The sequence below is a fragment of the Mastacembelus armatus genome, chromosome 18, assembly GCF_900324485.2.
Source record: "Mastacembelus armatus chromosome 18, fMasArm1.2, whole genome shotgun sequence".
Classification (NCBI taxonomy): domain Eukaryota; kingdom Metazoa; phylum Chordata; class Actinopteri; order Synbranchiformes; family Mastacembelidae; genus Mastacembelus; species Mastacembelus armatus.
In genome coordinates this window covers 9,773,683-9,786,689 of record NC_046650.1, presented here as the reverse complement: position 1 = coordinate 9,786,689, position 13,007 = coordinate 9,773,683, and the positions used below count along the sequence as shown (strand labels likewise).

At 40.6% G+C, this 13,007-nt stretch overlaps 3 protein-coding genes across 3 annotated transcripts; all 3 read left to right on the top strand.

Moving 5' to 3' along the window:
• The first annotated feature begins 66 nt into the window (after window positions 1-66).
• Window positions 67-4,185, top strand: LOC113124894 (myeloid-associated differentiation marker homolog). Its single transcript, XM_026298062.1, has 2 exons — window positions 67-215; window positions 2,367-4,185. The coding sequence occupies exon 2, from the start codon at window positions 2,483-2,485 to the stop codon at window positions 3,329-3,331; it is 849 nt and encodes a 282-aa protein (XP_026153847.1). The 5' UTR covers window positions 67-215; window positions 2,367-2,482; the 3' UTR covers window positions 3,332-4,185.
• A 518-nt stretch (window positions 4,186-4,703) lies between these two features.
• On the top strand, window positions 4,704-7,036 carry LOC113124889 (GTPase IMAP family member 7-like). The gene is made up of 2 exons (XM_026298048.2): window positions 4,704-5,088; window positions 5,436-7,036. The coding sequence occupies exons 1-2, from the start codon at window positions 5,082-5,084 to the stop codon at window positions 6,611-6,613; spliced, it is 1,185 nt and encodes a 394-aa protein (XP_026153833.1). The 5' UTR covers window positions 4,704-5,081; the 3' UTR covers window positions 6,614-7,036.
• Window positions 7,037-9,170: 2,134 nt separating this feature from the next.
• LOC113123294 (uncharacterized) lies at window positions 9,171-12,728 on the top strand. Its single transcript, XM_026295210.1, has 4 exons — window positions 9,171-9,331; window positions 10,061-10,354; window positions 10,523-10,579; window positions 10,872-12,728. The coding sequence occupies exons 1-4, from the start codon at window positions 9,325-9,327 to the stop codon at window positions 12,308-12,310; spliced, it is 1,797 nt and encodes a 598-aa protein (XP_026150995.1). The 5' UTR covers window positions 9,171-9,324; the 3' UTR covers window positions 12,311-12,728.
• The last annotated feature ends 279 nt before the right edge of the window (window positions 12,729-13,007 follow it).

The window sequence follows — 13,007 nt, the reverse complement described above, 5'->3', positions numbered from 1 at the left end:
AAAATGACGCAACATGAGCTTTTTCAGAAGAGGAAATGCTTTGACCTAACTGAGGCCTGATCCGTGCTTCTACATTTAACCAAATATGGCCAGTGTGGGGCGTGGGGACTCATTGCTGCTGGATGGGAGAGGGGATGCGTCTCCAACTCCGCACGTTACAGGAACTTTAAGCGTCTTGCATAAAGGTGAAAGATAACTCCGACCATAGAAAATAGGTAAGATCAACCTTCAGACTTACATTTTTTTCATTCAGAGAGCTTAGTAGCTGGTGTTTCTCGTCGTCTATTTTTGGAACAGAGCCGATTAAAATGCCACACCACTGGGCGCGGTATCTCCGCTATGTGGGCCGGAAAAAAACCCTTATCACTCATGTAATATGCTGGTTATAATGTGTCCGTTACACAGAGTATATCCTTAAAGGTAGATTATGTCTGATGGTTTTATTACAGTGCTGTGCTGTGTTCTGCTGGCAGCCCTAATTCTCTTAAAAGAGGATACAACAATATATAAAGCTTTCCGGGTGTACCGTTGTTGAAGTTGAAGTTGAAAACTCAACTCTCTGTTTGCGTGCCCTCGTTTTATACCAGTGTACATAATAAACCATAACATTTAAGGCGTAAGATTTACCTAGATTTGTGTATGAACCAACTGCATGGTATGTATACTATCAACCACAAAATGTCAACCTAAAGCCTGGATTCCTTTTAACAGAAAGGTCATGTGGTGGCAAAGCCTACACCACACACCCACATCTTTGCAAACATGCTACAGCTGTTAGCTCAGCTGTTAACCAACAATTGTTTCAGGAAACTGGGTGAAAAAGCATTTCTGGTAAAAACATTGCAACAGAAATGTAAAGATGATGAATTGAAGCTTGTGTTGAATCAGTTTTTTTTAGATCTGTGATTCTAACTCCAGGCTTGAGTCCCATTGTGTCTGACAAACCAGTTTAAGTGATTGTTTGGTTTGTTAGTGTGGCCTCCATTAGCTTTTCAAAGCTGCTTCCTATGTATGAGTGTCCACAGGAAGTGTGGCACTGCACTTAATGGCTAATGAAGCTAGTGGTTTTCATAGATTGCCTTGTCAAAATGAAGGGCTGTGAAGTTTTCATCTGGGAATGGTGCTCGCATGAAAGATGCCCAATCCCCTGGACCTGTAGGGTCACACTAATAACCTTTTTACTTTAACAGTTCAACATTGTGACCTGTAATCATAATCTGTATGTGTACAATGCAACAGATCATTTTTAGTTTAACAGGTTAAACACCAAAACAATGCATAAATACTGCAAAGATACAGGCACGGCCACACACTGCAGGTACATTTCTTTATTTCAGCAAATTCTGGTAATGCAATCAGAAATGTGTTGTAAACTAGAGGAAATAGGACGTTCAGATAGCAACAGGAGTGCCCCACCCCCACACCCATTAGTACCCAATATAAAGCTTTCCCTCTATCGTAAATTATAGTATCTGACAATAGAGAGGTCTTACTTTTTAAACAGCATTCAGATCAGTCAGCACAGAAGCAAATGCATGTTTTTTGAGGGCAGGAAATGACCGCACTTGTACAATCAACTATCATGTCTGTGCTTGACTATGAGTATATTGCTTTGTGCTCCTGCTGCTTTGTCACCTTATGTAGTTTAACATTGTGTTTTGCCTCTCTGGACAATATCAAACTCAATACTATAATGTGATGAAGACTGGCCTTCCTTAAATAGGATCATTTTTATTTATAAAGGTCTCCTGCAAAAGCTGTCTCTCACTGGCTCGTCCAACTGGGCGATTTTAGAAGTTTAGCTATGAATCAATTTAATGATGTCTGTGATTGTGTCTCATCCTCAATCTGTTGATTCTATTACCATATATAAACAAAATTGACCTGACTTGATATTTTAAATCCACTGTTTTTCGGACACTAGAGGGCACCAATATCAAACTCTTCATTGCACCATAAATGCACTCATCTTACTTTCGTTTTACAGTGAGGGAATTTCCATCTTCTTTAAGAGGCAAAGCCCCATCTTAAGTATAACTACTCGGTGCATGTAACAGCTTGAACAGCCAACCAATATTTATTGCACAATCCTCAGTCTTTACACAACTTTAGTTTCAGCTTAGAGTAGTCAGTCAGAGATGAACTACTTGTTGACTAATAAATTTGATTTGCACCCATGGCCTTTAGACATTATAGTTTTGTTTTTAATGTGAAATATGATTCATGACAGAGATTCAGAGAAGTAAAAATGACTGCGGTTAAAAGTGGACACCAGACAATGCATTAAAAGATGCATCAGTAAGATAAATTACTGCATTTTATTTTTCATCTGATCACGTTTCTTCTTTATAATGTTCTTTTTGCAGAATATGTGACAAACATCAGCCAACACAGGATCTCTAATTCAGTATTGAGACTCATTTTAACCCTTGTTGGACTACAAAAGTCACTTTCAACTCCAGACTGACCAGGATATCCCACCATGCCACTGATCGTGTTTCCCACCTCCCAGCTGCTATGGGTGCGTGTAGCTGCCCTGCTCTTCACATGTGTGGCGTTCAGTGTCGCAGCACACGGAGCCCACCTGCCCAGTGGAAGCATGGCTGACTGGTGCATATTCTGCTGGGCATTCAGTTTCGCCTGCACCCTGCTGGTCTTGCTGGTGGAGCTGTTCAGTCTCCAGACCCGTGCACCAGTGTCCTGGTCCAATTTCCCCATCACCGTTGCCTGCTATGCAGCCCTGCTCTGCCTCTCTGCCTCTGTCATCTTCCCAATCTTTTTCCTCAAGAAGCAACAATCATATGGTGAGATTCGTGACTACCGCATCGCCTCCACCGTCTTCTCCTGCCTGGCAGCTATAGCCTACATGGGAGAGGTGAGCCTGTCTAAAGCGAGGCCAGGAGAGGTGGCTGGTTACATGGCTACAGCTCCAGGCCTGTTAAAGGTGTGCCAGACCTTTGTGGCCTGTGTCATCTTCATCCTGGTCAGCAACCCTGTTTCTTATGACCAGCATGCAGCGCTCAAGTGGTGCATGGCCGTATACTGCATATGCTTCATCCTCTCCATGGCCGTGGTGGTGCTGTGTGTAGGAGAGTGCACCGGTTGTCTCCCCATCCCCTTCTCCAAGTTTTTGTCAGCATATGGTCTCCTGGCAGCTATCATGTACTTGACTGCTGCTATCATCTGGCCCGTGTTCCAGTTTGACAAAAAGTACCAGGGAAGAAGCCACAGCTCAGAACTGATCGCCGTAGCTGTCCTCACTGCCTTCAACTTCCTGCTTTACCTCGCTGACCTGGCCTATACCGCCAGATTAGTGTTTGTCCAGGGCTGAAAAGTGACAAAATGAAGGAGGGAGATACACAAAGCAATAAATAGATGTAAAGGGACTAATCAGTCTGATGCTGAAACACCACACACACACGTACACACATAATGTATTTTGGTGTCTGTTTGTAAAATGCTGAAATTAAATGTCCTGTTAAAAGTGAAAATCCAAAAAGCTCACTTACAGTATGCATGTATACATAGTACACTGTGTATTCCCAGATATCTGACAGTATTTCACCTCAGATTTTTAAGTGTGCAACACAAGTACAATTTAAGGTGAAAGATCTTAATGTGGGATTTTATTTGATGGTTGTGAAAAAAAATAAAAGTCCACTGAAGTCAAACACACTGGAGATCACTGAAGAGCAGCAAATGTGCAAAAGTTTTTCTTTTTTCTTTTTTTAAAGTTATATTGGAAAGAAATGATCTGAAAAACATAAGGGGCTGGTTTCTGATGAGGCCTCCATGTGCAAGGCTCCTATACCGTCACAACCTAAAAGAAAGATGGGTCTGAATCTCCTCCTTATTATCTTATGTGTTAGTAAAGACTCGTGTTGAATAAAGTCTAAAAATAAATATCTATCTTTTTCTGTCTTTCTCTCTCTCTCTCTCTCTATCTATCTATCTATCTTATTTAGAGAGATCTATTAGCAGAAATGGAATATATTATTCACTAATATGTTAAGGATGTTATGCTGTATTTTCTGGTGATTAGTGTGTAATCACCAGAAAAGATAAATCATTGCATTTTCTTTTATTGGGAGGATATGTATTAAGTGTATCTGAGACACATACCCATTCTTAGTTTCTGTTTCTGTGAAATACAGATAATTTGATTTCATCACAATCTAACAGACAGATGTGTTCACTTTCTTTAAGGCTTGTCTTGCCAATAACCCATCAGTACTGATCTGAAATAATGCTATTTGAATGAAATGCATTTTTCAGTTAAACCAATAAGCAGCAAAGGAATGTGGTGTGTGCTGTGATTGTGATTACAACATAGAAAGATAACTGAGAAAATCTAATTCAACTGTGAGATGGTGTGAACAGGAAACATACACCCAGGATATGTAGCAGAGTCAGGAAACCATCATTCTGCACTTTTTTTACTGACATTGTGGACCGCAAATGAAGGGTAGCACTTACTTACCAAAAAGAGCACAATACACAATACAATGTCACATGTAGACATTTGACAACAAATTTTGACCTCTGTACAGCTGCTGTACCTTAAATAGACACCAAGTCATTTTGTGTAGCTCAGAGATAGTTAGGACTACCTAGAAAAAAGGGTCTGATCCCTGAAACATGGGTTAACCTCTGTCACCCCGCCCCCTTTTTTGCTAATGGCCGAACAACACGTAGCTAAATTAAATTTTAACTGTTTAATCTGGGTAATAAATTTTATTAGCTGAGCTAATAAATTTGGGTGTGGTTTGGTCAGATTTCAGATTGTCAGTTCTATGAAAACAAAAAACAAATGTCTTTGGTGTTTGATTCAAATATTCAAGACCTTGGTTCATTGAAAAAGATCAAACCACCTCAGACTACAAGAGGAGCAGAACTGTTTCTATCAAAGGTGTTAGAAAGTCTGCCACATTGTCCACTGTGCCAAAAGGTTGATTGCTCAACAAAGTGCGGAAATGAAACTGGCGCACAAACTTAGGGTAGTTATAGGAAACGTTGACATACTGACACTGACGGTCTTGTCACTCTAACTCTCACACCACAACTGCTTCACTTTTGACAACATGGATGGTAAGTTATTTTTTTAATTTACTTTTTCAAAACAAGAAAATATCTCTAAATACCATAATCTCTCTCTTTATTGATTTATTCTTAAAACTGTACATACTGTATAAGCATCTCTGAATGACAGGATGTGTGGTTTGAGGTGCCATGAGAAAAAATTGCCTCATTTTATGTATTGAAACCATCCGTTAACTTTATGCTAATGCAGCTATTTTATTAGCATTAACTCCTTTCCATTTTAATGTGATTTCTGATCAGTGACAGTTTTCTTCTAGTTGAGATTATGTGCATCTTCTTATATGTGACAATAACCAAAGGAAAAGCACAGCACTGATGGATATTATTCTTTTCAGCATCAAAGAACACAAGAATTGTCCTCTTGGGGAAAACTGGAGCTGGGAAAAGCAGCTTGGCAAACACCATAATTGGAGAGGAACTCTTCACAATCGACCATTCTCTAAACTCTGAAACAAGGCGATGTCAAGCAGAAACCAGATCAGTCAATGGAAGAAGAATTACTGTGATTGACACTCCTGGTTTCTTTGACACAGACAGATCTGAAGACCAATTGAAGCCTGAGATACTGAGATGTATCACAAAATGCGCTCCTGGGCCTCATGCTTTTCTCATTGTGCTTAAAGTGGAGAGGTTCACAGAGCACGAGCAGGCTGTCATCACTAAAATATGCCAGTACTTTTCTGAAGAGTTACTAAGATATGCCACAGTTCTCTTTACTCATGGTGACCAGCTCCCTGAAGGAATGACACTCAAGGACGTTGTTCACCAGAATAAGTTTATGAGTGAACTAGTGAAGAAGTGCGGCAGCCGGTGCCACATCTTTGACAATAAATACTGGAGTGAAAATCCAAAGGATGAATACAGGAACAACCAGGTCCAAGTGGAGGCGTTACTCAACACAATCGACCAGATGGTGATGGAGAACAATGGAGACTGCTACACCAACGAGATGTTTCAAGAAGTGAAGGAAGAAATAAAGCAAGAGGAGGAGGCCATTAGACAGACCTCAGGAAACATGTCGGAGGAAGAGATCAGAGAGCAGGCTGAAGTCCGCGTCTTAGAAAGGCTGTTGATCAGATTGGCAGGTGTTACAGCAGGTGCATTGTTGGGAGCTTTGTTTGGTGTTGTGGTGATGGTTGGAGTAATTACTCAAATTTTAACTGAGTCTTCAGAGTCAATAAAATTACAACAAGCTGCATCCAAAACAGCATCTGCTGTAGCAGCAGTAGCGTTTGGAGGAGGAGGAGGAACATTAGCAGGAGGAGCAGCAGGAGCAACAGTAGCAGCAACAGGATTGCTCCTAGGCACAGTTCCATTGGCATGTGCTGCAACCGGTGCAGTGAAAGGAGCTCTTACAGGATATGATGCAGCTGATGGAGCAGACACACCATGGGAAGCAGCAGAGAGGGCATTAGAGGCCGTCAAGAGTGAAGCTCAGTCTGTCTTAGATAAAGCAAAGAATGCTTTTGACAGACTAACACTGGCAAAGTCAGAAAAGAGACAAACCCTATAACAGAATGTGAGTCTTGAAAAAGGGGGACAGAGAATTATCATTTAAAATTTAGGTCTCCCTTTAGACCTCATGAAAATCTTGTCCTAATCTATAATTAATCATCAACCTGGTTATGTTTTTTATTATACATTTCATGTGAATTTCAAACTTTTTTTATTTTCTAATTTCTTGGGCAATGTGTTTCATGTGTTTTCCTGTGCGGTGCTGTAACCCCAAACCAGAGAGATAAAACATTCCCCACAGCGTTCATAGATAAACTTGTCTTTCTGTCTGCACTTAAAATACTGGCCACTGTTTCCTGTTGATAACCTGAAAATATCACTTAATGTCTGAACTCTGAGCTCAACATCCAAAAAAAGTTCTTTCTGCATTATCAAGCATTACAAAGTTAAATAGAAAATAATAAAGTGAAACATAAAAAAATGTCTACTCTCTTATTGTTTGTTGTAATGTTTAATTTTAATGTGATATAAATGTACTAGTTAATTATTTATATATATATATATATATATATATATATATATATATATATATATATATATAAATATATGGGGCAACCACCAGCCACCTCCTGTACATGGATGACATCAAGCTGTATGCCAGGACTGAACGAGACATCGACTCACTGATCCATACCACCAGGATATACAGCAACGACATTGGAATGTCATTCGGACTGGACAAGTGTGGTCGAATGATAACAAAGAGAGGGAGAGTTGTCAGGACTGAAGGAGTTGAACTCCCAGAAGGCAGCATAGCGGATGTTGAGGGCAGCTACAAGTACCTTGGAATCCCACAGGCAAATGGGAACCAGGAAGAAGCCGCAAGGAAAGCAGCCACAGCCAAATACCTACAGAGGGTAAGGCAAGTCCTAAGAAGTCAGCTAAATGGGAAGAACAAGGTTCAAGCCATCAACACCTACGCCCTGCCGGTCATCAGATACCCCGCTGGCATAATAAGCTGGCCAAAAGAGGACATAGAAGCCACTGATGTCAAGACAAGGAAGCTCCTCACAATGCATGGAGGACTTCACCCAAAATCCAGCATCATGAGACTGTACGCTAAGAGGAAGGAAGGAGGCCGGGGACTGGTGAGCGTCAGAGCCACCATCCAAGATGAAACGGCCAAGATCCATGAGTACATCAGGAAGATGGCCCCAAGCGATGGAATACTTAGTGAATATCTCAGGCAACAGAAGCCCGATGCAGAGGACGAAGAGCAAGAACCATCATGGCAGGCCAAACCCCTGCATGGCATGTACCACCGACAGATACAAGAAGTGGCTGATATCGAAAAGTCCTACCGGTGGCTGGAAAAAGCTGGACTGAAAGACAGCACAGAGGCACTGATCGTAGCGGCACAAGAACAGGCCCTGAGCACAAGATCGATAGAGGCCGGGATCTACCACACCAGGCAGGACCCCAGGTGCAGGCTGTGCAAAGATGCCCCTGAGACAATCCAGCACATAACAGCAGGTTGTAAGATGCTAGCAGGCAGAGCGTACATGGAACGCCATAACCAAGTGGCCGGCATAGTGTACAGGAACATCTGTGCCGAGTATGGGCTGGAGGTCCCAAGGTCAAAATGGGACACGCCTCCAAAGGTGAGGGAGAATGACCGAGCTAAGATCCCGTGGGACTTCCAGATACAGACCGACAAACAGGTGATGGCTAACCAACCGGACATAGTAGTGGTGGACAAACAACAGAAGAAAGCCGTAGTGGTAGATGTAGCGATCCCAAGTGACAGCAACATCAGAAAGAAGGAACATGAGAAGCTGGAGAAATACCAAGGGCTTAAAGAAGAGCTAGAAAAGATGTGGAAGGTGAAGGCAACAGTGGTCCCCGTGGTAATCGGCACCCTCGGGGCTGTGACCCCCAAACTGGGAGAGTGGCTCCAACAGATCCCAGGAACAACATCAGAGATCTCAGTCCAGAAGAGCGCAGTGCTAGGAACAGCTAAGATACTGCGAAGAACCCTCAAACTCCCAGGCCTCTGGTAGAGGACCCGAGATTGAGGAAGACACACCACCCATAGGGGTGAGACGGGAATTTTTATATATATATATATATATATATATATATATATATATATATATATATAATATTAGAGTATATTAGTTCTGTTGCTCCTCTTGCTTGGAGAAAACGCCTTGTAATATCACTTTTGAACACCTGGTGGCAGTCTCATATTGTTTCTTCTTTGATCACAAGCCAACGAATGAAATCCCCAACATCCTCTCCTCTACGATAGTTCACGTGCTATCGGATTGTGATGAATGTGCCCCCCTCAAGTCGTAATTTCCACTTGGAAATTGGGAAATAATTTGGATACATGAGTTGGGATAACCTGTGACGTTTTCATCATGACGGAGAGCACCGAAGGTTCTGTCGCGAATGATAAATAATTCCTTTTTTAACCATTCAGCTGCTGTTAGCTATTGATAATTTTTTTTATACAGCTGTAATGTGCTCTCTACTTACAGTTGGCATGTTATTAAAAATGCCGTTGCTGTTTGATGAACCAGAGCAAGTGCTGGAAGTCTACAATCCGCCATCCTTATTTTCGTTCGACTTCACAAGGGAAATGTCAGATTCCCGACAGCACGTGAAGGCAGCAAATCAAAAGAGGAAGCAGAGACTTTGCAGAGGGGACAAATACACGCAGGGTGTTCGTTCAATTTAAGTCTATATTGATTTTGCTCGAACAACATGGTTGGTAAGTTGAAATTACCTGAGTTTCATTACTGTTTGTTCATATTTCTTACTCAATTTATAAACTATGAGGTATTTTCCGGAAATTTTGGCTAAAGTGTCTAAAATGACTAAACTGACTAAAACGATTTGCAGCATCCTGTCGGTTAACTATTGGAAGCATATCGGTGGTAGAAAATGGAAACAGTATTAATGAAACATGCAGCTGAAAGGAAGAGCCATTTTTTAATATATACTTGTGACGCATCAAGCCAGTGTTATTTATCTGGCCATTAACATCTTACCATTATAGTCCATGTTGTCCATATCTAAGCTGTTGCTTAGGGGTTTTATATTTATATAATTTTATATGATATAAATGTATTTTACTTTCTGTTTTCTGTCTTTCACTTTCTCTCTCTCTCTCTGTCTCTCACCCACACAATGTGTGCAAGGCTTCACCCTTTCACTTTCTTTTCTTAAAAAAACATGGATAAATGTGGTGCTTGTTCTCAGTTATGGCAATGCTTTGTCAAATTGTCACCACTAATACAGTAATGGACATATACGCACATTGTATTGTGCAAACTCACGGTCTCCACTGTAAAGTTCAATTAAGTCCAATTTTACTTCTTGTTATTTAGACAATTAATGCCTGCGTGCATTATTTCTGGAACTCCACAAATGAATAGAAAAGCCAGATCCTGACACAAACGAACATTAATCACTTTACACTGTTGTTTGTCTTTTCTAGTCCAAGAAGTGGAAATACTGAACAAGGTGCTGAACATTAGACAGTCATCTGGAAACATGGCAGAGGAAGAGACCATCAGTAAGTGTAACAGGGGCTCTATGAGGTCATCGGTCAATTTGAAGAAAGCTTTTGTGGGACCAGTGGATATAGTTTTGCAGGAAATCATAGTAGCAACAAGAAGAGGAAAAGAGATAACATCTGAAGCAGAAAACACAGCAAACAACACACAGAAAGTTAAAACACCACTGGGACCAGAATTTGAAGGGGTGACTGGGAGTGGAACCATAGTGCCAGGTAAGAAGTGTTCATTGTTGGAAAACAATAATAGAGGGTGCACATTTGTGTCATTTTGTTCAATAGCTTAGCTGAAAGAACAAAAACAAATAGCATATACTGAGGACGGGCATTTCTCTCTACCCTGACCCCATACTAATGTAACTCTTACGTATTTTGCTTCTCTAGTCCAGACACTGTCAGCTGTCATCGCAGGAACAGCTGGACCTGGGAAAAACATCAGAGGTAACATATTGGGACAGACACAATTATTCCTGTGCTTCCAAGCAAATTATTGCTAGACATAGTCTTAATTTTGAGGGAAGAAGAATATATTACCACACTAAAATTTGTTGACAAAAGCAAGTTCAGAGGGAGGTTTTTTGCATTGTGAATACTCATTTTCACCATAAGCAAGCTATCAATGTGCATGTGTCTCTTTAAATTGAAAACCATTTCCAAACTTCACGTGGTAAATTAAGAGTATAAGCTGAAAACGAATGCATAAGACTAATTTTATATAATTATTCTTTTCTAGTGCTAAGAAGATACAGGATTGTCTTACTGGGAAAAACTGGTTCTGGAAAAAGTAGTCTGGCAAACACCATATTGGGAGAGGATGTGTTCAAGATAAATCACACTCTCACTGGTGGAAAAAGTGAATGTCAAATAGAGTCCAAATCTGTTCATGGAAGAAGAATTACTTTGATTGACACACCTGGTCTCTTTGACACAGACAGACCTGAGCATGAGATACAGAGGTGTATCACAGAGTGCGCTCCTGGGCCTCACGCATTTCTCATTGTACTTAAATTGGAGAAATTCACAGAGCAGGAGCAGGCTGTCATCACTAAAATGTGCCAGTATTTCTCTGAAAAGGTTTTTAACTATGCTGCAGTTGTCTTCACCCATGGTGACCAACTATCTAAAGGAAAAAAGATTGAGGAGTTTGTGCATCAGAATAAAATTCTCAGTGCTCTGGTGGAGAGGTGTGGAGGCCGGTGCTACGTGTTTGACAACAAATACTGGAAAAACAAAGAACAGGGTGAATACAGGAGCAACCAGCTCCAGGTGGCAGAGCTTCTCAACACGATAGAGAAAATGGTGAGGGAAAACAAAGGCACCTTCTACACCAATAAGATGCTGCAAGCAATGAAGAGGGAAGAGGGCAGCAAAACATCAGTAGGACACCTGCAACAAGAAGACACTGACAATAAGACAAACAGTGTCTCCTCCAAGAATGTGAGGATGAAACTTTCAGGGCCTGCAGCAGAAGCATTTTCAGAAGCTTTCTTCAGGTCAGCTGTCAATGCATCACAGGAAACTGAAGAAGCAACAGAAGAAACAGAAACTGAAGAAAGGACAGAAGATGTAGGAAATGAAGAAGAAAAGGTGGAGAAAAAAGAATCTACAACAGAAGCAGATGAAGTTGATAAAGAACCTAAAGAAACAGAAAAAGAAAATGCATCAAAGGAGACTGGAGAGGAGAGAGAAAATGGTAAACAAGAACCAAAAAGCACAAATCAAACAAGTGGATTTGGAAGCTTTCCGAGTGCACTAGGAGCATGGCTGTTTGGAGTAGGAGCAGGGGTGGCAGCTGCTCTTGTGGGGTTGGGGTCTGCAGTAACAGGAGTAGTAGCAGCAGTAGCATCTGCGGTAGCAGGTGCATCATCAGCAGCAGTCTTGGTATTAACTGCAATAGCAGGAGCTTTAACAGGAGCTTTAGCCGCAGTAGCAGGAATAATATTTGCAGCAGTATGGTGGGTAAGAAAAAAAATAAACCAGTTTAAAAACTGGGTGAAAGATCTTTCACAAGTTATTTCAGAGCAACGTGGGATCATATTGCTTGTGGTCGTCTTCTACTTATTGCTACTGTTGTCAGTTTATTCCCAAATACAGGTTGCTGGGACCCTTCTCTTATTGTTTGGGATAATATTGATGCTTGTGTTTTCACTGGTATTATTCTCGTTGTTGTAGAAAATCTAACAACTGATAAATCTAAGTCGACCGATAAAGTGTAGTGCTGCCATGATAACCAAAAAAGGTTCTCATACTGCATTTCATACTTCATAATCAATGTATTTACATAGAACATTAAAAACAACAAATCTAAGCTAAAGTTAACGTATTGAAGACTATTTCAGATCTAAGTAATCAGTAATCATTTTGTTATATCACAATACCACAATTTTTTGTATCTTATTTTACTTGGACTTCCAAGATCATGAAATTATTTTCTGATGGAGGAATACCAGCATAGGGCACTAAGAATAACTTGTGTGAAAATTGTTCACTGAAATGAGATAATATGGAACTGGTGGATGTTCATTTGGGACAGAGATGATTTGGAAATGTACAATATACAATAAAACAATAAATCATACTCAAGTCTTTTGTGATAGTTTTTTTCTTATCTATTAACGTACAACTGTTCTGCAATCAATTTTATGATGTTAGTAATGTTCAATTTCTGTTCAACACAAACACAGAGGTGTCAGTTACATGTTATATTTCAGTACTGTGGTCATTGTGCACAACAGGTGTTTCAAATATTCTGCCTATAGTTGAAAGCAGCTTTATGGGTAATGTAGTCCAGTACAACAATGCCTTTAACGATGTCTGTCAACGTCATCAAAACTGAACTTTAGGAGCTTTGTAAAGAAAGATGTTATAG

What these genes read in the sequence shown, in the direction of transcription:
- LOC113124894 (XM_026298062.1), top strand. Translation starts at nt 2,483, where the DNA reads ATGCCACTGATCGTGTTTCCCACCTCCCAGCTGCTATGGGTGCGTGTA.
- LOC113123294 (XM_026295210.1), top strand. An exon ending in GAGTGGAACCATAGTGCCAG is followed by an intron (nt 10,355 to 10,522) that starts GTAAGAAGTGTT and finishes TTGCTTCTCTAG; the next exon opens with TCCAGACACTGTCAGCTGTC. An exon ending in ACCTGGGAAAAACATCAGAG is followed by an intron (nt 10,580 to 10,871) that starts GTAACATATTGG and finishes ATTCTTTTCTAG; the next exon opens with TGCTAAGAAGATACAGGATT.